The following is a 21263-nucleotide window of genomic DNA, read 5'->3' as shown; positions in this document are numbered from 1 at the left end:
GAAAGTCAGATTGCGTTGCGCTAAAAATATTATGTGTCAGTTTAGTGTTGATCAGAATAAGTAAAGAGAGAAATATCTTAGTACGTTCAGTTCTGCTCAGCTGTTTGAAAATCAAATAACGTAAGAGGTTTATCAGCACAGTAATTTATTAATTTTTCAAAGGGGACGTTTCAACACTATTAAAACGGTTGTTACGTATGAAGAAAAAAAGCCTTGGAACAAACATACTTCATATACTTAACACCTCCGGGCTGAAATGCCGTGGTCCATACATAAGACTCTCCACTGACGTTTCGCCTTCGACTGCGGAAGGCATCCTCCGAGGACAATCGGCGAACTGCGACGAGAGCACGAGTGAGCGCCGTATATGTAAGCCATCCAGAGGGCGCCGCTGTCTGTCACATGACGTCGGCTGTGCTATGGTTTCTGATGTTGCCAACTTTCTCAATTGAAATTAATCGATTACCACGCTGTTGCTGCAATGTTGACATCCATATCTTATCCAGCTTAATGCCTTCATCTTTTCTATTAAAATTATTGCAGTGTTTGGCAATCTCAATGGCCTCTCTGTACATTCGCGCATAATAATGCGACGTGTTTGCTATGACGGTCGTCTCACGAAACGTTATTTCCTGATCACCTTCCTGAAACAAATGTTCCGCTACAGCCGAGTTATCAATATGTCCGAGGCGGAGATGAATAGGTAATCCAACAGAGAGATAGATCGTGCATTACGCCCTAGACTGACAACCAGGGCGGACGAGGATCGACACCAACCCAAGGGGAAAGTGTTCTTACCATTCATCAGTAAGGTCACTGACCGCATTGGAAAAATTTTAAGCAAGTACCATGTGGAAACTGTTTTCAGACCCACCACGAAAATAAAAGAATGCTTAAGATCCGCAAAAGATAAACGACATCCTCTAGCTGCCCCAGGTGTCTACAAAATTCCGTGCAGTTGTGGAAAGGTCTATATAGGCGCAACAAAAAGAAGCGTCAACACCCGTCTGAGTGAACATAAAAGGAACTGCCGCCTCGGACATATTGACAAATCGGCTGTAGCGGAACATGTGTTTCAGGCAGATGATGATGAAATAAAGTTTCGTGAGACGACCGTCATAGCAAACACATCGCATTATTATGCGCGAATGTACAGAGAGTCCATTGAGATTGCCAAACACTGCAATAATTGTAATAGAAAAGATGAAGGCATTAAGCTGGATAAGATATGGATGTTAACATTGCAGCAACAGCGTGACAATCGATTAATTTCAATTGAGAAAGTTGGCAATATCAGAGATCATAGCAGAGCCGACGTCACGTGATTGACGGCAGCGCCCTCTGCATGGCTTATATATATGGCGCTCACTCGTGCTCTCGTTACATGCACACACGTCAACTCCACCCTCCCTGTCAACTCCTCCAAGTACTGGTCAGCCTTTCACCGCCTTACTGGTAGCCATTTCACCCCGCATTACCCAATCCTCCATGACGATCGACCCTTTCCTGACAACCTTAGTAAGGCTAACCTTTTTGCTTCCCACCTCTCCGAGGCCTTCTCCATTCATGACGATCCCCATTTTGATTACTCCCTCTTCCCCACTGTACATGACTGCACTGACACCTCTGTCCCCCACTCGCCCCTAGCTTCCAGTACTTGGATCGGTTACCCCCCTCAGACATCAACACTCCCATCACCGCACACGACATCACACTCGTCCTCCGCTCCAAACGCAACACCGCCCCTGGTCATGATGACGTCACCTACCGCCACCTCAAGGAATCCCCCCCCCCCCCATCCTTCCTGACTGTCCTTGCTACCCTGTACAATGTATTTCTCTCCACTGGATTTTACCCCGACCTGTGGAAGACTTCCCGTGTCCTGCTGTTCCCTAAACCCAACAAATCCCCCTCTGATACCTCTTCCTATCGTCCCATCTGCCTCACCTCCATGTTCAGTAAGGTCTTAGAGACTATCCTCTCTCACTGTATTCACCGACACCTTAACCAGCAGCACCTCCTTCCCCTTACCCAATGCGGCTTCCGGCCTTCCTACTCGGCTGACAACCAGCCCCTTAACCTTACCAATCTTCTTTCCCTCCAAGTTGACTCCTGTCGCTCCGCTATCTTTGTTTCCCTTGATCTCCAGAACGCCTATGACCGTGTCTGGCATCCCGGGCTCCTCTTCAAACTCCAGACCTATGCTCCAATGATCAACTTCGTCTGTCTCGTTGCTTCCTTCCTCTCCCATCGTCCCTCCTATGTGACTATCCACAATTCCAGCTCCCGTAATTTCTATCCCTCTGCCGTTGTGCCCCAAGGCTCTGTCCTTTCCCTGTACACTGCTGATATGCCCCAACCTCCCCCAACTGTTCATCTTCTACAGTTGACACCGCCTTCTTAGCCCTTTATCCTACCCTTCAACGGTCCCAACGTACCCTCCAAACCCACCTTGACCAATTCACCACTTGGTGCAACCAGTGGTTCCTCCGTATCAATCCTTCCAAGACCCAGGCGATTATCATAGGCCGCATCATCCACTCCTTCTGTCTCCATGATTTCTACCTCACCATTTATGGCCGTCCTATCCACCTCACTCCTACCCTCAAATACCTTGGCCTCACCCTTGACCGCCACCTCCTTACCATCCAAAACAAAGCTCGCAACAGACTCTGCCTCTCCTCTCCTGTCTGGCCAGATGTGGGGTCTGCATCCTACCACCATCCTTCACACCTACAAATCCTTGATCTGCCCCATCCTCTGTTATGCCAGCATAGCTTGGATTTCCGACCCTCCCCAGTTCTATAAAGCCTTCCAAGGCCTCGAACGCCATGCGCTCCGCCTCGCCTTCCGCATCCTCCTTCCGCCCCCCATGCACATCCTCTACGACGTCGTCCCCTTCCCCCCCCTTCTCCGTTGAACACATCTGCACACTATTTATTGTCTACCGCATTGATCCCCCCTCACCCCATGATGTTTCCCTTCCTATCCACCCCAAACCCATTGCCTCACCTTTACTGTTGTGCCCACCCTCTCTCCATCTCCACACCCGCTGCCTCCTTTCCCAATGCAACTTCCACCATCTACGCCTCCCAGATGATGAGCTTCGCCCTGACATCTACCCTTCCTACCAACTCTAACCCCATCTTCCTGCCTCTTCCTCAGGGCTCCCTCTCCTCCCCTTCTCCTGAGCGGCTTCCCTCACCTACTCCCCCTCCCTCTCTTGTGCTCCCTTTCAGTGTCTCTGCACTCCCTCTGCCTTGTCTTCCCTCTCCTGCCCCACCAGTCTCCTGCCTCTTAGTGTACCCCCTGACACCCTTACTCTCTTCATCCCGCCACCTCCCCTGAACCCCTTGCTCTCCCCTCCTTATCCATCCTCTCTGGCCTCTCCCTCAGCAGGTCCCACCTGGCAGTTTTATTCTTCATCGTGTGTGCTCCAAGTTGGTTTTATGTGTGTGGTTCTGGAGTGTTTTTAATACTGTGGCTGCCTTTTAACCTGTGCATGTGCATTCAGTGTCTTCTTTGTGTTTTAAGAATCGCCAACTGTGTCTTTTAACTTTATGATGACGTTTTTAATTGTCCCCCCCATGAACGTCTCCATGTCAGTGTATTTTTACCTCCATTATCTCCCCTTAAATATATAAGGCGATAAAAAAGGGGGAACATAAAACAAACATTTTTCTTGTCTTAGTTGTCATGTCACTTGGCTGAAGAGCGGCGGATTGTGCCACTGACAGCCCTCCCCTGCCCCTATGGGGCAGGGCAATGAAATCACAATAAAGGAAAAAAAAAGTGTTCTTGTTGCAGTTCGCCGATTGTCTTCGGAGGATGCAGTCGAAGGCGAAACGTCAGGGGAGAGCCTCATGTATGGACCACGGTATTTCAGCCCAGAAGTGTTAAGTGATGACAACACCTGCCGTGGAAGCCTTCATTCTATGATACTTCATATAGTTCATATAAACTGAGTTGAAAAGAGAGTTGTGTCAGCAAACATATTATTAGAAAGTCTGCTAATGCAGATGGCTTCTGTAAGTCCTAAACATTTTGAAGGAATCGCTTGCAAAATGCACTGAGAAATGAAGTAGCGGTATTTGTATTGTATGCAAACATTGTCGGTGTTAAGAGTGCAGAGGGACGCAACTGCCGGCAGGAAGCAGGTGGGTGGAGGCTGCGCACTCACCTTGAGGGAGTGCGGCAGGTGCTTCTCGAGGAAGTCGAGCAGGGCGGGCAGCTCGTCGGCGGTGGCCAGTCGGAAGTTCTTGCCCTCCGGCAGCACCTCCTCCCCGATGTCTCCCATTGCTCCTGCAACAGGCGGGCGCCGACGTCACCTCACTCGACTACACACTGCGTCGCGAGTACGGCAACTGCTTTGCAGGGACAGTTTACAATTCTCAATTGTACTCCATTTTTAGGGTTCTGTGCCTCAATCTGTAAAACCGGAACCCTTACAGGATCACTTTGCTGACCGTCTGTCTGTGTGTCTGGCCGACTGTTAAGAACCCTTTCTCTAAAGAACGGATAAGCGTATCAAGTGTTACGGTGCTCGCTTATTTCCAAGTCAGTATCGATTTTAGTGCTGAGTTTTCACTCAGCCGGCGCTTTGGCGTTAGGCGGTTGTTTCCGTGTGTGATCACTGGCCGGAGCTTAGCTGGAGACGTGTGAGGAGGTAAGAGGTGGCTGCCTTGGCGTGAAGACAGTTCGGCTCGGCTGAGGTTGCTTGCTTCTGGGCGCCGAGTGGGGCCCGATGGGAAGATCGGACCGTGATTTTATATATTTAATAGTGTGGACAGCGGCATGGTGTGCCGTTTAATTTGATTCCCAAGGGAAGCAAAATCTCGTCTGTTGTAGTTTGTCGAGCCTGAGTTTGAAATACCTTCTATGTGCGGCGGGATGTCATTTCGTCCTCCTGTCTCTCCGTCGCTGGGATTGCTATCCTCGTTTACCGTCCCATTGATGTATATCGATGGGGTACGCTGCTCTCCGTACTCTACTAGACGCTGGTGATGGAAGTGCGTCGTTCAGCGGCACGTTAGTCTGGGAGCTTTATGTTTGATCTTCAAGTGCATAGTCTTCGAGTGGCACTCCTTAGAGTTTGCCTTGCGCAGTTAGATTGGAGTTTATTTAGTCTTGTGGTGCTTCCGCTTTCCGTTAACGAAGGTTAAGCTTGATTCGGCACTCCGTACGACGCTTGGCACCTCAGCAGGCGGGTCGGAGCCACCTTCGCGACTAAACGGTAGCCTTTGGACTGAGAGGTCTTGTGTTTTACACATTGTTCATAAATTGTTGTTTTGATATTAAGTTGGCTGAGGTTTCTTATGGATTTCCCGGCATTTGGTCTGTTGTCCGGCCCGGGCTAGGTCTCGTTATTTTAACAGTCGGTCCTTGTTTTGGCTTAGTACGATTTTGGTTTATTGCCTGGTGATTCTGGTAGTACGCTGGGTCGCTGTGATTGTGTTGCATTTTGTATGGGGCTGTGCGCTCGGAGCCGTAGAGTAACATTTGTGTGAACTGCTTCACTGGGCATTACTGATCGGGCCATTCTTGGTCCTCTGCTGTATGAAATGATTTTATTATTATTTTAAAGTAACATTATCACTTAAATGATTTAATTCTTGTTGCGTTAATTGCAACTTGAGTACTGAGAAATTTAGTAGTGTAATTACGGAAGATTTAATAGTGGCACATGCCCCTTTACCTATTTCGTAATCTGTTAATTACCGAAAGACCTCAAGCTCTTAGTCATATGATGTTACTGTATTTTTATGTCATGTTATTGTTTTTTTTTAATTTGCTGATCACTGGTGTACTGTTTCAAGTATTAAAATGTTTTAGGTAGCTATTACTTGGCTGGGACGCGCAGAACCGCAACGTCGAGAGTAGTTGCGTGGTTTCCGTGTCCGTTGTTAGCACGGTCTGGTGTCCGTTGTTTGTTTTGGTGCACCTGAGTTAAGTATTGTGTTGCCTCCTCCCTTGCGGCCCCGTCGTGTTCTGCTCATAAACATTTCCTTCAGGGCATTTTAGTTAATTTTATGCTAGTATTATTTTAATTTCTTACATTGGTAAAATTGTGCGGCCTTCATTATACACACTATTTGTCATAGCAGAGTTGATGTGCCATTGTAATTTCTTAAACTCAGTTGTGTGTGCCCTTCGTGATACATATTGTTTGTCATAATAGATCTGATTATGACAATTATAATGTCTCATATATCATGATGTGCGTGTGTAATGGTGCAATAAATGGATGATTGTTATTTCTGTTTTTGGCGCCCTTCATGCCTAATTTCTTGTCCCTATTGGTACGCTATCCTTGTACTTGTGTTGGGAAGCCACTTTAAATTTATCTCACAAATTAAGGTCTAATGTCCCTTGGGCCGGCCGGCGTGGCCGAGCGGTTCTAGGCGCTTCAGTCTGGAACCGCGCGACCGCTACGGTCGCAGGTTCGAATCCTGCTTCGGGCATGGATGTGTGTGATGTCCTTACGTTAGTTAGGTTTAATTAGTTCTACGTTCTAGGCGACTGAAGATTCAGAAGTTAAGTCGCATAGTGCTCAGAGCCGTTTTAATGTCCCTTGGAGGTGAAAACATTTTAAGCGTCTGTGTCATTTTAATCAAAAGATACGGCCATGGTTCAAATGGCTCTGAGCACAATGGGACTTAACATCTATGGTCATCAGTCCCCTAGAACTTAGAACTACTTAAACCTAACTAACCTAAGGACAGCACACAACACCCAGCCATCACGAGGCAGAGAAAATCCCTGACCCCGCCGGGAATCGAACCCGGGAACCCGGGCGTGGGAAGCGAGAACGCTACCGCACGACCACGAGATGCGGATACGGCCATGCGTGTCATATTTTGATACTCGAAAACTCGCGCAACAAAACATATACGGTGCTTCCTATTGACCTAGAATCGTGAAGTTTGGCGAGAAGCAAAGTCTCACAGCACACGTAAAGGAAAAACAAGAAACGCAAAAATTGTTAACTGTAATTATATTATACGAAAAACTTTGTCATTTTCTTATCTCTGTCTGTATATCTGTCCGTCTGTTAAGACCCTTTATCTCCGAAAAAATGTCTCTGAGCGCTATGGGACTTAACATATGAGGTCATCAGTCCCCTACACTTAGAACTACTTAAACCTAACTAACCTAACGACATAACACACATCCATGCCTACGACAGTAGCAGCAGCGCGGTTCCGGACTGAAGCGCCTAGAACGGCCGGCTTTTTCTCCGAAACAGTTCCGCATATCAAGTTCAGATTTATATCAAATACTAAGACCTATGGTCCTTTGGAAGTGTAAAAATCGTAAGCTTCCAAGTCAATGCAGCAAAAAGATACGGTCATGTAAGTCAAATATTTTGATAATCGAAAACTCGCTCATCAAAACCTATAGGGTCTTTCCCGTTGACTTAGAATCATTAAACTTGGCACAAGGCAAGGTTTCACAGTATACGTATAGTGAAAACCAGAAAATTGTTAATGTTTAATTACATCACGCGGATAAATGTTTTATCATTTTTTTATCCGTTTGTATGTGCCCCTCTTCTAGGACCCCTTTTTCTCTGGAACAAGCTGGCGTATGAAATTAAAATTTATGTGGAATACTAACGTGTATGGCCCCTTGCAGATGCAAAAAATTTAAGCTTGTGTGTCATTGTAATCAAAAGATTAGGTCATTTATACAACATATTTTGATAGTCGGGAACTCATTCATCAAAACCTATATGGTGTTTCCCGTTGACTTAGAATCATAAACTTCGGCAAGAATCAAGGTTTCACAGTACAAGTAAAGGAAAAAATCTGAAACTTCTTAAATTGTAATTACATCACATAAAAATATCTTTTGCCATTTGAACATACATTGCATTCATCATATGTCAATAGCATAACGACAAACAGTACTGCATACAATCATAAAATGTAAGACGTAGTAACATTTTACTAGGTAAATAAAAAGTTTTATTAAATTCTCTCTCTCTACATACATATACTGAAGTCCCCTGTTCATTTCTTTGTGTATGTTCGGGCAAGTCTGAGGAACAGCTGGAGAGATTTTGTTACGTTCTTGGAATTCCTGCGACCAATATCTGGATGTTGATAATAACAGCATTCAAAAATGGCTCTGAGCACTATGGGACTCAACATCTTAGGTCATAAGTCCCCTAGAACTTAGAACTACTTAAACCTAACTAACCTAAGGACATCACACACACCCATGCCCGAGGCAGGATTCGAACCTGCGACCGTAGCAGTCCCGCGGTTCCGGACTGCAGCGCCAGAACCGCTAGACCACCGCGGCCGGCAATAACAGCATTCGTGAGTTATTGGACTACCTGACAACTAATCTTCTTGGCTAGGAATGAGTATGTGCTCGATGACGTAGTGGATGTAAACTGTAAAGGTAGCTACCAGATTAAACCAGCTAATCCAGGGACTACTTTCTAGTCTGGTGGTAATACATTAATGTGAAAAATGCCACTTTACAGGGTGCTTAAATTGATAGAGTACACCAATTTAAAGGTAGGAGAAAGAAAATGCCATCTCAAATATGACCGTGCCTAGCAAAGCACTCTGCTATCCAAACGAACTTTTTGACCCGGGTGTTGTGGGGGAAGCAAGTGAGGCTTTCTGTCATCCGCCACGAGCTAGCAGACCGCTCTGACAGCCGTCCGAGCCAAGAGCGTAGTAGTGACGTCACAGCGTGTTGTGTATTCGTTTTGGAACTACTAAAGAAAGCTTGTGCAGTAAATGTAACGTGGTCAATGCGTAGAGCGTACCAAGAAAGCGTGTTTTTCCGGAGATATTGGGGTTCCTTCGATGTGTTTAAGCCCCTGGGAAGTGGCTATAGAAAGATGTAATTCAACAGTATTGTGTTTTCATGTACAACAAGCATTCCCTATGCCCATTTAGAAATATCTTTCAGTTTGATCAAAGTTTTCTGACATTATCGATTGCAATGAATTACAGGGTGTCAGAAACAGTCTGAAAAACTTGTAAGGGTGTTACAGAGTAGGTTGCGCTGAGAAAGAGTCTGTAAGAAAAAAATTTGGATACGTTGCGCCATTTCCGAGTTCATTAGCATTGAATTTGGCCAATCAGGCCGTTGCACGCAAGTCAAAGCGAACCGACAGTCAGTCGTTCTCACAGCGTAGGTGATAGCGCACGAGAGTGTTTGGCTCAGGTCCGATCCTTGCTACCGCCCCCATGTCCAATTTTTGTATCGCTCTCTAATTCGGTTTTAGGAAACCAAACGAACGGCATGTTTGTCGACGTCGACTCTGGTGGGTCGCTTGAATTTGGCGGGCAACGGACTGATTAGCTAACTTCAATGCTAATTAATTTGGAAACGGCGCAGTGTATCGAATTTTTTTCTTAACAGTTATTTCTCAGCACAGCCTGCCCTGTAACGCCATTACAAGCTTTTCAGGCTGTTTCGGATCATCGTGTATAACTGCTTAGATGAACCATTCTTTTCAACACCGTAGCGTAGATATTTTGATACATTTTTAGGGATGTGTGATTTTGAAGTAATGTAAAGTTGTTACTCCAGCCGCAGTGAAGTGTTTATGAGTTCTTTGAGAGCCAACAGCCGACCATGCCGTGTTCTTAATAAATTACTGTGCCTTTATTTTGGAGACTGGCATGATACTTTTCAGTCAGAAAGGGGTGTTAAGTCTCAGGCCGACCGACAGCGCGCTACAGCTCCATACGACGCAGCACCACCGCAGGTATGGTTACGGAAGTGTCCTGCGTGGGCGACGTCCGTGGCGCTGCCTGTTCTCTGCTCCATCTAGCGACGTTTGTATTCAAACGTGTTTGAATCTTGTCGCTGCAGCACGCGCGACAGTGAAGAGCGACAACCACGTGTCTTCTCGGCAAAGCAGTGGAGCGGACGCGACGGCAGCTGTGAAATACTTACCATTCGATTTTAAGAAAACTATTGGGTAAAAAAATAGATTCTTCCGCAACTTATAGCTTGATATCTTTGCTCGATAAGGGTCTGAATTTATTTTCGTTATTCGTCATAGGTACTGTGCTGCACGAAACTGAGTACATGGCTGCACGAAGTTTTTAAGAATTTGCAGAGGAAAATCACATTGTGTTGACTTTCCGTATAGTTCATTTAAGGTCATTCATTATTGCTTATGAAATGTGACCAATGTATCTAAACAGGGTTTAAAGTCGAGAGTGGAATGATATCTCTCTTCATTCTTGAGATATTGGTTGCTATATCCGCGGACGGGTCGCTCGCGGCGCGTCCGAATCCTTTCCTGCGCGTCGGGAATCGAGTGGTCCTAAAAGTCGTGCTATCTCATATACGGTTCAAGATATCGAAACGACGTTTTTTGGAAATGACAGGACGCAGGAAGGACTGTTTTCTCGTATGATTAACACTCGATAAGTTTTTGTAAACGCGTGAGCAGAGCGAAAGCGACTCCCTACAAATTACACCTTAAGGTATTATCCGAATTTTCATAGCCAAACAAAGAGAGAGGAACAGTCAAACGGGGTATCAAAGTGATCAGAGTGAGGTCCAGTTTTGCATGAAAATATTTAACTGCTTGAAAGTAATCACGGTAATTAAGGAAGACTTAATTAATGAGTTGAGGAAAAATTGAAATATTTCACGAAAAGCTGCAGCCAAGCAGCAAATGAAGTGTCAAAAAGTTCATCTGTTCAAGTCTTAGCTATTTTTCACACAAAAAGATACATCGGTGCGCCATTTAAATGTCAAAAAGGCTTCATTCCAATCAAGTATCAAAGTTAGGATTTTCGAGAACAGAAGACGTTATGAAGGCAAACGAGGAGTCAGTAAGATCTTGCTTTCTGAATAAAAATTGGAAATAAAAAATGAAAGAAATCGTTCAAATATTTTGTGGAATGATTTGACAAAAAGAAATAAATAGATAGGAGAAACGTTCTACGTGCCTTTGAATGATGCTCGAAATGATGAGCAGAAAGTGATGTGCATCTAAAATTTCCCTAAATTTTTTATTTCATACTTTCTGACAAATCAGTTCGCAAAACGTTTGATTTTCTTTTGAAAAATTTTGTATGCTTTACTTTTACAGATTATTTAGATTATCTGAAACGCTTTGCCTTAACACTGCTGATGAATTACGTTCGCAACATCAAGTATCTGTAAAATTTTGTGGTTGTTCATTGTAATTTATTAGGAATTTTATGTGTGTGATACAGAGGGATAGATGTGTATACACTTAAAGTACTTTGGCAAGACATTAAAAATATACTTGGCGATGTAGTATATACAGTATACCTAAAACTTAGAATACAGAATTGTTGAGGAGTCAGTTAAAATGTAGATAGTAGCTGGGATCGAACTCAGGACCGCTTCGTAACTTATCAGGAATCGGGAACGTCACCATTACATCACAGCTAGCACTTGCTGGTTGCAGTCAAGCTTTTTATTTAGGGGAGTCAGTCACTCTTCCGCATTTATCGGCTGCTAAAAGTTCTCTATTATGTAAAAAAAAATCGTTTTATTGATAAGATAGTCGAATGCTCCTCATTCACATGCATTCGAAGATTTTGTCTGGAGATCTTCGTAGTTAATGACATGTTGTTGTTGTGGTCTTCAGTCCAGAGACTGCTTTGCTGCAGCTCTCCATTCTACTCTATCCTGTGCAAGCTTCTTCATCTCCCAGTACCTACTGCAACCTACATCCTTCTGAATCTATTTAGTGTATTCATCTCTTGGTCTCCTTCTACGATTTTTACCCTCCGCGCTGCCCTCCAATACTAAACTGATGATCCCTTGATGCCTCAGAACATGTCCTATCAACCGATCCCTTCTTCTAGTCAAGTGGTGCCACAAACTCCTCCCCAATTCTATTCAATACCTCCTATTAGTTATGTGATCTACTCATCTAATCTTCAGCATTCTTCTGTAGCACCACATTTCAAAGGCTTCTATTCTCTTCTTGTCCAAACTATTTATCGTCCATGTTTCATTTCCATACATGGCTACACTCCATACAAATACTTTCAGAAACGACTTCCTGACACCTAAATCTATACTCGATGTTAACAAATTTCTCTTCTTCAGAAATGATTTCCTTGTCATTGCCAGTCTACATTTTATCTCCTCTCTACTTCGACCACCATCAGTTATTTTGCTCCCCAAATAGCAAAATTCATTTAATACTTTAAGTGTCTCATTTCCTAATCTAATTCCCTCAGCATCACCCGACTTAATTCCACTACATTCCATTATCTTCGTTTTGCTTTTGTTGATGTGCATCTTATATCCTCCTTTCAAGACACTGTCCATTCCGTTCAACCCCACCATGTTATAGTTCTGGGTGGAGATTTTAATTTGCCGGATATAGACTGGGAGACTCAGACGTTCATAACGGGTGGCAGGGACAAAGAATCCAGTGAAATTTTTTTAAGTGCTTTATCTGAAAACTACCTTGAGCAGTTAAACAGAGAACCGACTCGTGGCGATAACATATTAGACCTTCTGGTGACAAACAGACCCGAACTATTTGAAAAAGTTAACGCAGAACAGGGAATCAGCGATCATAAAGCGGTTACGGCATCGACGATTTCAGCCGTAAATAGGAATATTAAAAATGGTAGGAAGATTTTTCTGTTTAGAAAAAGTGACAAAAAGCAGATTTCAGAGTACCTGTTGGCTCAACACAAAAGTTTTGTTTCAAGTACTGATAGTGTTGAGGATCAGTGGACAAAGTTCAAAACCATCGTACAATATGCGTTAGATGAGTATGTGCCAAGCAAGATCGTAAGAGATGGAAAAGAGCCACCGTGGTTCAACAACCGAGTTAGAAAACTGCTGCGGAAGCAAAGGGAACTTCACAGCAAACATAAACATAGCCAAAGCCTTGCAGACAAACAAAAATTACGCGAAGCGAAATGTAGTGTGAAGAGAGCTATGCGAGAGGCGTTCAATGAATTCGAAAGTAAAGTTCTATGTACTGACTTGGCAGAAAATCCTAAGAAATTTTGGTCTTATGTCAAAGCGGTAGGTGGATCAAAACAAAATGTCCAGACACTCTGTGACCAAAATGGTACTGAAACTGAGGATGACAGACTAAAGGCCGAAATACTAAATGTCTTTTTCCAAAGTTGTTTCACAGAGGAAGATTGCACTGTAGTTCCTTCTCTAGATTGTCGCACAGATGACAAAATGGTAGATATCGAAATAGACGACAGAGGGATAGAGAAACAATTAAAATCGCTCAAAAGAGGAAAGGCCTCTGGACCTGATGGGATACCAGTTCAATTTTACACAGAGCACGCGAAGGAACTTGCCCCCCTTCTTGCAGCGGTGTACCGTAGGTCTCTAGAAGAGCGTAGCGTTCCAAAGGATTGGAAAAGGGCACAGGTCATCCCCGTTTTCAAGAAGGGACGTCGAACAGATGTGCAGAACTATAGACCTATATCTCTAACGTCGATCAGTTGTAGAATTTTGGAACACGTATTGTGTTCGAGTATAATGACTTTTCTGGAGACTAGAAATCTACTCTGTAGGAATCAGCATGGGTTTCGAAAAAGACGGTCATGTGAAACCCAGCTCGCGCTATTCGTCCACGAGACTCAGAGGGCCATAGACACGGGTTCACAGGTAGATGCCGTGTTTCTTGACTTCCGCAAGGCGTTCGATACAGTTCCCCACAGTCGTTTATTGAACAAAGTAAGAGCATATGGACTATCAGACCAATTGTGTGATTGGATTGAGGAGTTCCTAGATAACAGGACGCAGCATGTTATTCTCAATGGAGAGAAGTCTTCCGAAGTAAGAGTAATTTCAGGTGTGCCGCAGGGGAGTGTCATAGGACCGTTGCTATTCACAATATACATAAATGACCTGGTGGATGACATCGGGAGTTCACTGAGGCTTCTTGCAGATGATGCTGTGGTGTATCGAGAGGTTGTAACAATGGAAAATTGTACTGAAATGCAGGAGGATCTGCAGCGAATTGACGCATGGTGCAGGGAATGGCAACTAAATCTCAATGTAGACAAGTGTAATGTGCTGCGAATACACAGAAAGATAGATCCTTTATCATTTAGCTACAAAATAGCAGGTCAGCAACTGGAAGCAGTTAATACCATAAATTATCTGGGAGTACGCATTAGGAGTGATTTAAAATGGAATGATCATATAATGTTGATTGTCGGTAAAGCAGATGCCAGACTGAGATTCATTGGAAGAATCCTAAGGAAATGCAATCCGAAAACAAAGGAAGTAGGTTACAGTACGCTTGTTCGCCCGCTGCTTGAATACTGCTCAGCAGTGTGGGATCCGTACCAGATAGGGTTGATACAAGACATAGAAAAGATCCAACGGAGAGCAGCGCGCTTCGTTACAGGATCATTTAGTAATCGCGAAAGCGTTACGGAGATGATAGATAAACTCCAGTGGAAGACTCTGCAGGAGAGACGCTCAGTAGCTCGGTACGGGCTTTTGTCAAAGTTTCGAGAACATACCTTCACCGAAGAGTCAAGCAGTATATTGCTCCCTCCTACGTATATCTCGCGAAGAGACCATGAGGATAAAATCAGAGAGATTAGAGCCCACACAGAGGCATACCGACAATCCTTCTTTCCACGAACAATACGAGACTGGAATAGAAGGGAGAACCGATAGAGGTACTGAAGGTACCCTCCGCCACACGCCGTCAGGTGGCTTGCGGAGTATGGATGTAGATGTAGATGTAGATGAACTGCCCTTACAAGTCCTTTGCTGTCTCTGACAGAATTACAATGTCATCGGCGAACCTCAAAGTTTTTACTCCTTCTCCATGGATTTTAATACCTACTCCGAATTTTTCTTTTGTTTCCTTCACTGCTTGCTCAATATACAGATTGAATAACATCGGGGACAGGCTACAACCCTGTCTCACTCCCTTCCCAACCACTGCTTCCCTTTCATGCCCCTCGACTCTTATAACTGCCATCTGGTTTCTGTGCAAATTGTAAATAGCTTTTCGCTCCTGTATTTTACCCCTGCCACCATCAGAATTTGAAAGAAATTATTCCAGTCAACTTTGTCAAAAGCTTTCTCTAAGTCTACAAATGCTAGAAACGTAGGTTTGCCTTTCCTTAATCTATTTCTAAGATGAGTCGTAGGGTCAGTATTGCCTCACGTGTTCCAGCATTTCTACGGAATCCGAACTGATCTCCCCCAAGGTCGGCTTCTACCAGTTTTTCCATTCATCTTTAAAGAATTAGCGATAGTATTTTGCAGCCGTGACTTAATAAACTGATAGTTTGGCAATTTTCACATCTGTCAACACTTGCTTTCTTTGGGATTGGAATTATTATATTCTTCTTGAAGTCGGAGTTTCGTCAGGACTGGCTCTCCCAAGGCTATCAGTAGTTCTAATGGAATGTTGTCTACTCCCGTGGCCTTGTTTCGACTTAGGTCTTTCAGTGCTCTGTCACACTCTTCACACAGTATTATATCTCACATTTCATCTTCATCTACATCCTCTTCCGTTTCCATAATATTTTCCTCAAGTACATCGCCCTTGTATACACCCTCTATATACTTCCACCTTTCTGCTTTCCCTTCTTTGCTTAGAACTGGGTTTCCATTTGAACTCTTGATACTCATACAAGTGGCTCTCTTTTCTCCAAAGGTCTCTAATTTTCCTGTAGGCAGTATCTATCTTACACCTAGTGAGATAAGCCTGTACATCCTTACGTTTGTCCTCTAGCCATCCCTGCTTAGCCATTTTGCACTTCCTGTCGATCTCATTTTTGAAACGTTTGTATTCCTTTTTGCCTGCTTCATTTACTGCATTTTTATATTTCCTCCTTTAATCAATTAAATTCAATATTTCATCTGTTACACAAGGATTTCTACTATCCCTCCTCTTTTTACCTACTTGATCCTCTGCTGCCTTCACAACTTCATCCCTGAAAGTTACCGATTCTTTTTCTACTGCATTTCTTTCCCCCATTCCTGTCAATTGTTCCGTTATGCTCTCCTTAATAGTCTGTACAACCTCTGTTTTAGTCAGTTTATCCAGGTCCCATCTCCTTAAATTCCTACCTTTTTGCAGTTTCTCCAGTTTTAATCTACAGTTCATAACCAATAGATTGTGGTCAGAGTCCACATCTGCCCCTGGAAATGTCTTACAATTTAAAACCTGGTTCCTAAATCTCTGTCTTATCATTATATAATCTATCTGATACCTTCTAGTATCTCCAGGCTTCTTCCATGGATACAACCTTCTTTTATGATTCTTGAACCAAGTGTTAGCTATGATTAAGTTATGCTCTGTGCAAAATTCTACCATGCGGCTTCCTCTTTCATTTCTTACCCCCAATCCATATTCACCTACTACGTTTCCTTCCCTCCATTTTCCTACTATCGAATTCCAGTCACCCATGACTACAAAATTTTCGTTTCCCTTCACTATCTGAATAATTTCTTTTATCTCATCATACATTTCATCAATTTCTTCGTCATCTGCAGAGCTAGTTGGCATATAAACTTGTACTACTGTAGTACGCGTGGGCTTCGTGTCTACATTGGCCACAATAATGCGTTCACTATGCTGTTGGTAGTAGCTTACCCGCACTCCTATTTTTTTATTCATTATTAAACCTACTCCAGCATTACCCCTATTTGATTTTGTATTTATAACCCTGTATTCACCTGACCAAAAGTCTTGTTCTCCTGCTACCGAACCTCACTAATTCCCACTATATCTAACTTTAACCTATCCATTTCCCTTTTTAAATTTTCTAACGTACCTGCCCGATTGAGTGACCTGACATTCCACGCTCCGATCCGTAGGACGCCAGTTTTCTTTTTCCTGATAACGACATCCTCTTGAGTAGTCCCCGCCCGGAGATCCGAAGGGGGGACTATTTTACCTACGGAATATTGTACCCAAGAGGACGCCATCATCTTTTAATCATACAGTAAAGCTGCATGCCCTCGGAAAAAATTACGGCTGCAGTTTCAACTTGCTTTCAGCCGTTCGCAGTACCAGCAGAGCAAGGCCGTTTTGGTTATTGTTACAAGGCCAGATCAGTCGATCATCCAGACTGTTGCCCCTGCAACTACTGAAAAAGCTGCTGCCTCTCTTCAGGAACCATACGTTTGTATGGCCTCTCAAAAGATACCCCTCCGTTGTGGTTGCACCTACGGTACGGCCATCTGTATCGTTGAGGCATGCAAGCCTTGCCACCAACGGCAAGGTCCATGATTAATGGTGGGGGGGGGGGGGGGCGGGCAGAAAGATTAAGTGTTCGTTTTTTACCACGCGCTATTCCAGAGCGGAACGGTAGAGAAGGAGCTTGAATGTTGTAAGATGAACCCTCTGCCAGGCCACTTCATTGTGAATTGCAGAGTAATCATGTAGATGTAGATACTACCACACGGCGTGTGGATGTTTCTCATTATAACAAACTTTAAATGAACTTGTTTTCAAGAATCCGTTTTGGGGCTAGCTATTAAAAAATTTTTTTTCCGATGTTACTTGCAACTTCATCAGATTCTAAGGAAAATCATGGCGAGTGTGGATTCCGATGTTACTTGCAACTTCATCAGATTATAAAGGAAATCATGGCGAGTGTGGACTCTGGATGCCAACAGTGAGGAGAGAACTTCGTTGTATTATTGCATAAGTAATTGCTGTGAAGGAGTTTATTACGATGTATGTTTTGCAGCTTTTTTAAAAGAATGTATTTAATGTTCCGCAGACTGCATTTTTCTTCTGCGTATTCAGTTGCGAGCCCAGTAAATCTATTTCATAGCCATAACTGAGGAGTTGTTTTTCAAGAAAGACACCGGAAGGAACCTGCAGGTAGGCAGGCAGTCGCAGTCAGTTCTTTTTTCAGTTATTTTCAGCCGACAGTACCATCCGTCACAGCTGCCCCTGCAGAATGGGATGTAGAGATCACGAAGTCGTAAATAATCACGACGAAAGAACCACTGTGCATCCCCGCAGTGTGAAAAATCTCGTCTGATATGACTTTTGGTAACTTGGCAACTGACGTTCGGCGCGACTCACTAACATAAACACAAGGGTCAGTGCACTTCTAAGTGATACAATGAATCAAATATTTTGAACTTATAAAATGATACCAGTAATTTAAATCTTTCATATTTGGCGCCTTTGAAGGAAACTATATTCTTAGTACAATCAAGAAATGTAATAACACGTCTCGGCTGTTTTAAAATAGTGTCGTATTTGTAGAAACGTGAGTGAGTGAATCGATGGAATCACGTGCAAATCTGAGAAGAGATTCCCTTGGGGTTTTCACTATCTACCTGTTGTTAATAGTAACGTTAATATCGAAGTGCAGGCAAACACTGAAACTTGCTGTTAAGCTGTTTCTTCATTTGCTCAAGTACTCATCGTCATCAACGCTTGTAGTTAAAATTGGTTGTTAGCGTACAACATTAACAGCTGTAACGCGGTGAAGAAACTTTTCATACGCATGATCTCATTCGATATTGTTTAGTCCTGATGACCGGTTTGAATAGTTTGTCATCTTCTGATCTTCAACAAACTTGTTATACGTCCTGTTCCATTAGGACTGTGTCACACATCCCATGTTGACATTTTAGTGTGTAAGTATATAGCACATTCCACACAGCACTGTTAACACTATGCCGTCCGGCGACACCACAGCGGTGTCGTGAGCATAGTATCAGGCAGTGGCCGGCGACAGCACGTTAGTATGTTTTGCATTCTGTTGTTGTTTTGTTTACGTACCAATAAGTTACACATGTCAACAAGTACTTGTGCCCTTTCATCATGGCGGACGGAAGAAACAATAGGGTTATTTACGATGAATGCGCGGACGTCTTGTCTGACGTTTCGGACCACTTGGCCGATTGGGAAGAAGACATTGGATATGAAAAAAATGAAAGTGAAACAGAATCGTAGGAAGATAGTGAAATACGTCCAAGAAGAATTCGGCTACCGTTGCCAACTGATTGGGTTCAATCAGACGAAGAAGACAGTGCACAGTGGTCAGACTTTGATTTACCGAGGACCAATAATAAATCTGAAGGATCCCCGGGTCCAAACATATTTCCCAAAGATACACAGAGCGTCGAGGATATCGTAGAATTGTATATTGGGAACGATCTATTTGAATATATTAGTAACGAAACCAACAAGTACTACAGTCAGAGTTGTAATAGAAGGAAACTGGATTTAAAAAAAATGACAAATTTGTCGACGTTACGGGGCCCGAACTCAGAAAACGGTTTGGGTTTGCTATCCTTACGAGAACTGTATGAAAAGCAAGGATAAATGGTTATTTGTCAACGAATCTGTTGATAGGCACAACGATATTTCGCAAAACGATGTCCCGCAACCGATTCAGACAAATACTATCATTTTTACATTTTTCCGACAGCGACAACAAACCGGATAATGCCGAACGGCTTGTCAAAGTGCAGTTCGAATTTGATTATTTTTCCAAAAAGTTTAAAGAAACGTTTAATCTAAGTCAAAACATCTCAATTGACGAAGGAATGATACCGTGGCGTGGACGGTTAAACTTTAAAGTTTACAATCCGTAGAAAATTACGAAATACGGCATGCTCATTTGGATACTGTGTGATTCGAGTACGGGATACATTTCCTCATTCAGGATATATTCCGGCGCTGGACAGCAGAAACAGTGATGGAACTACTGACACCTTCTGATGGAATGTGGCATCATCTCTGCATGGAGAATTATTAGAGCAGTGTAGAACTTGCAGAGAAATTAATTGAAAATTCGAGTTTGTAGAAAGATACGGCAAAACAGAGGATTTCCGGAAAATTAAAGCGCGCAAAAGTTAATGTGTTTGAAGTTTGTCATCAACGGAAAGGTGACAAGCGGCCGGCGACAAGCCAAGTAATCCGAATTAGCGCTGCCGGCGCCAAGCGAATAAATCTGTACGAGACGTGCGGACTACAAAGTGCTAAAAATAAAAACAAAGTTATAAATCAACTTGTGCAACTAGAGATGTCCTCACTCATAAATTCCACTGCTGCTTGTTTGATGTTGAATTGCCTAACAGTACACATTTGCGCACATGTTTACATTTACATGACGAGTTAAATATATAATGGAGCAACTTCATTTGAAGTACTCAGTTCAACAGATTGCAGAGTTGGTCTGTGTACCTCAAAGAATGTGGCTCCATGATGTATTTACCTTGTCTTGTAAATGTAAACATGTACTGTTAGGCAATTCGACATCCAACAAGCATCAGCGGAATGTTATGTGTGATGACATCTTTAGCTACACAAGGTACTTCTTAAGTGAACTGTTATTATTTGTGACAAAGCTGTTTTTATTTTCAACAAACTTGTGTGGAATGCTACATGCTATCCAGAAAATGTCAACATGGCATGTGTCATAATCGAACAGGACGCATAACAACAAGCTTGTTGAAGATCAGAAGATGTCAGTCTCAATGGTTCAAACCGGTCATCAGGAATATATAGTATTGAATGTGATATTGACTATTAAAAGTTTCTTCAATGCAGATACAGATCGCTCGTTCTACTTTTCAATTATGTGGAACTTCAGTGCAATGCAGTGCTCCTTATACTGATCGATTACACCACCGGCGATCAACCACTGGAATCAAGCAGCGTTGTCAGTTATCTAGCAACATTAACCCAGAGAATGTTAAAATGAATGACCTTATAAATCTAATGTGCGGAAAGTAAATATTACTGTGATTTCCATTGTAAAAATGTTGAGAAAATGTAATTTAAACAGAACTGAGACCACTAGTTTAGTATCGTTCATCAATACGAAACTGTTCTCATAATGGACTACAAGAAGAGATAGGACAATAGGACAGAGCTGATCTGCGGAATTCGTCAGGGCTCATTTAGTCCGCACCGAATCCCCCTGTAGTGTCGTAAAGCTTAACAAACTCTAATGGGACACGTTACCTGTAACACGCTGGGCCTCCTTAAGGCAAAGCCTCTTGTAGACGACAAGAAACAGGTTACCTCTTCACACATGCGTATAGCTTAATAATCAACACGGTAAAATTAGAGAATTATGGCTATTACGGAGGCGCACCGTCAATCATTCTTTCCCACATACCATCCACTATTGGTCAAACAAGGTTGTACAATTATGCAGGTCCTCTGCATATCTGCCACACGACCTATAACGGCTTGTGAATGACTAATACAGGTAGATTTAGATTGCTTTTTGGTCGTTAGGTATCGATACTGATTTAATTCTTTTTGGTCGTTAGATATCGATACTACAACTTCATAT

At 43.2% G+C, this 21263-nt stretch overlaps 1 protein-coding gene across 2 annotated transcripts in view; it reads right to left on the bottom strand.

Annotated features, from left to right (window-relative positions):
• The window catches only part of LOC126166463 (uncharacterized), a 543996-nt gene that overhangs the window by 228653 nt on the left and 294080 nt on the right, over positions 1–21263 (bottom strand). For both annotated transcript variants that reach the window (XM_049920406.1, XM_049920405.1), the window contains exon 2: positions 4181–4302. In XM_049920406.1, the coding sequence (XP_049776363.1) occupies positions 4181–4297 (117 nt within the window). In that variant the 5' untranslated portion in view covers positions 4298–4302. The remainder of the gene's footprint in view (positions 1–4180; positions 4303–21263) is intronic.

Source organism: Schistocerca cancellata, chromosome 1 (assembly GCF_023864275.1).
Source record: "Schistocerca cancellata isolate TAMUIC-IGC-003103 chromosome 1, iqSchCanc2.1, whole genome shotgun sequence".
NCBI classification, from domain to species: domain Eukaryota; kingdom Metazoa; phylum Arthropoda; class Insecta; order Orthoptera; family Acrididae; genus Schistocerca; species Schistocerca cancellata.
This window is presented reverse-complemented; position numbering and strand designations above follow the sequence as displayed.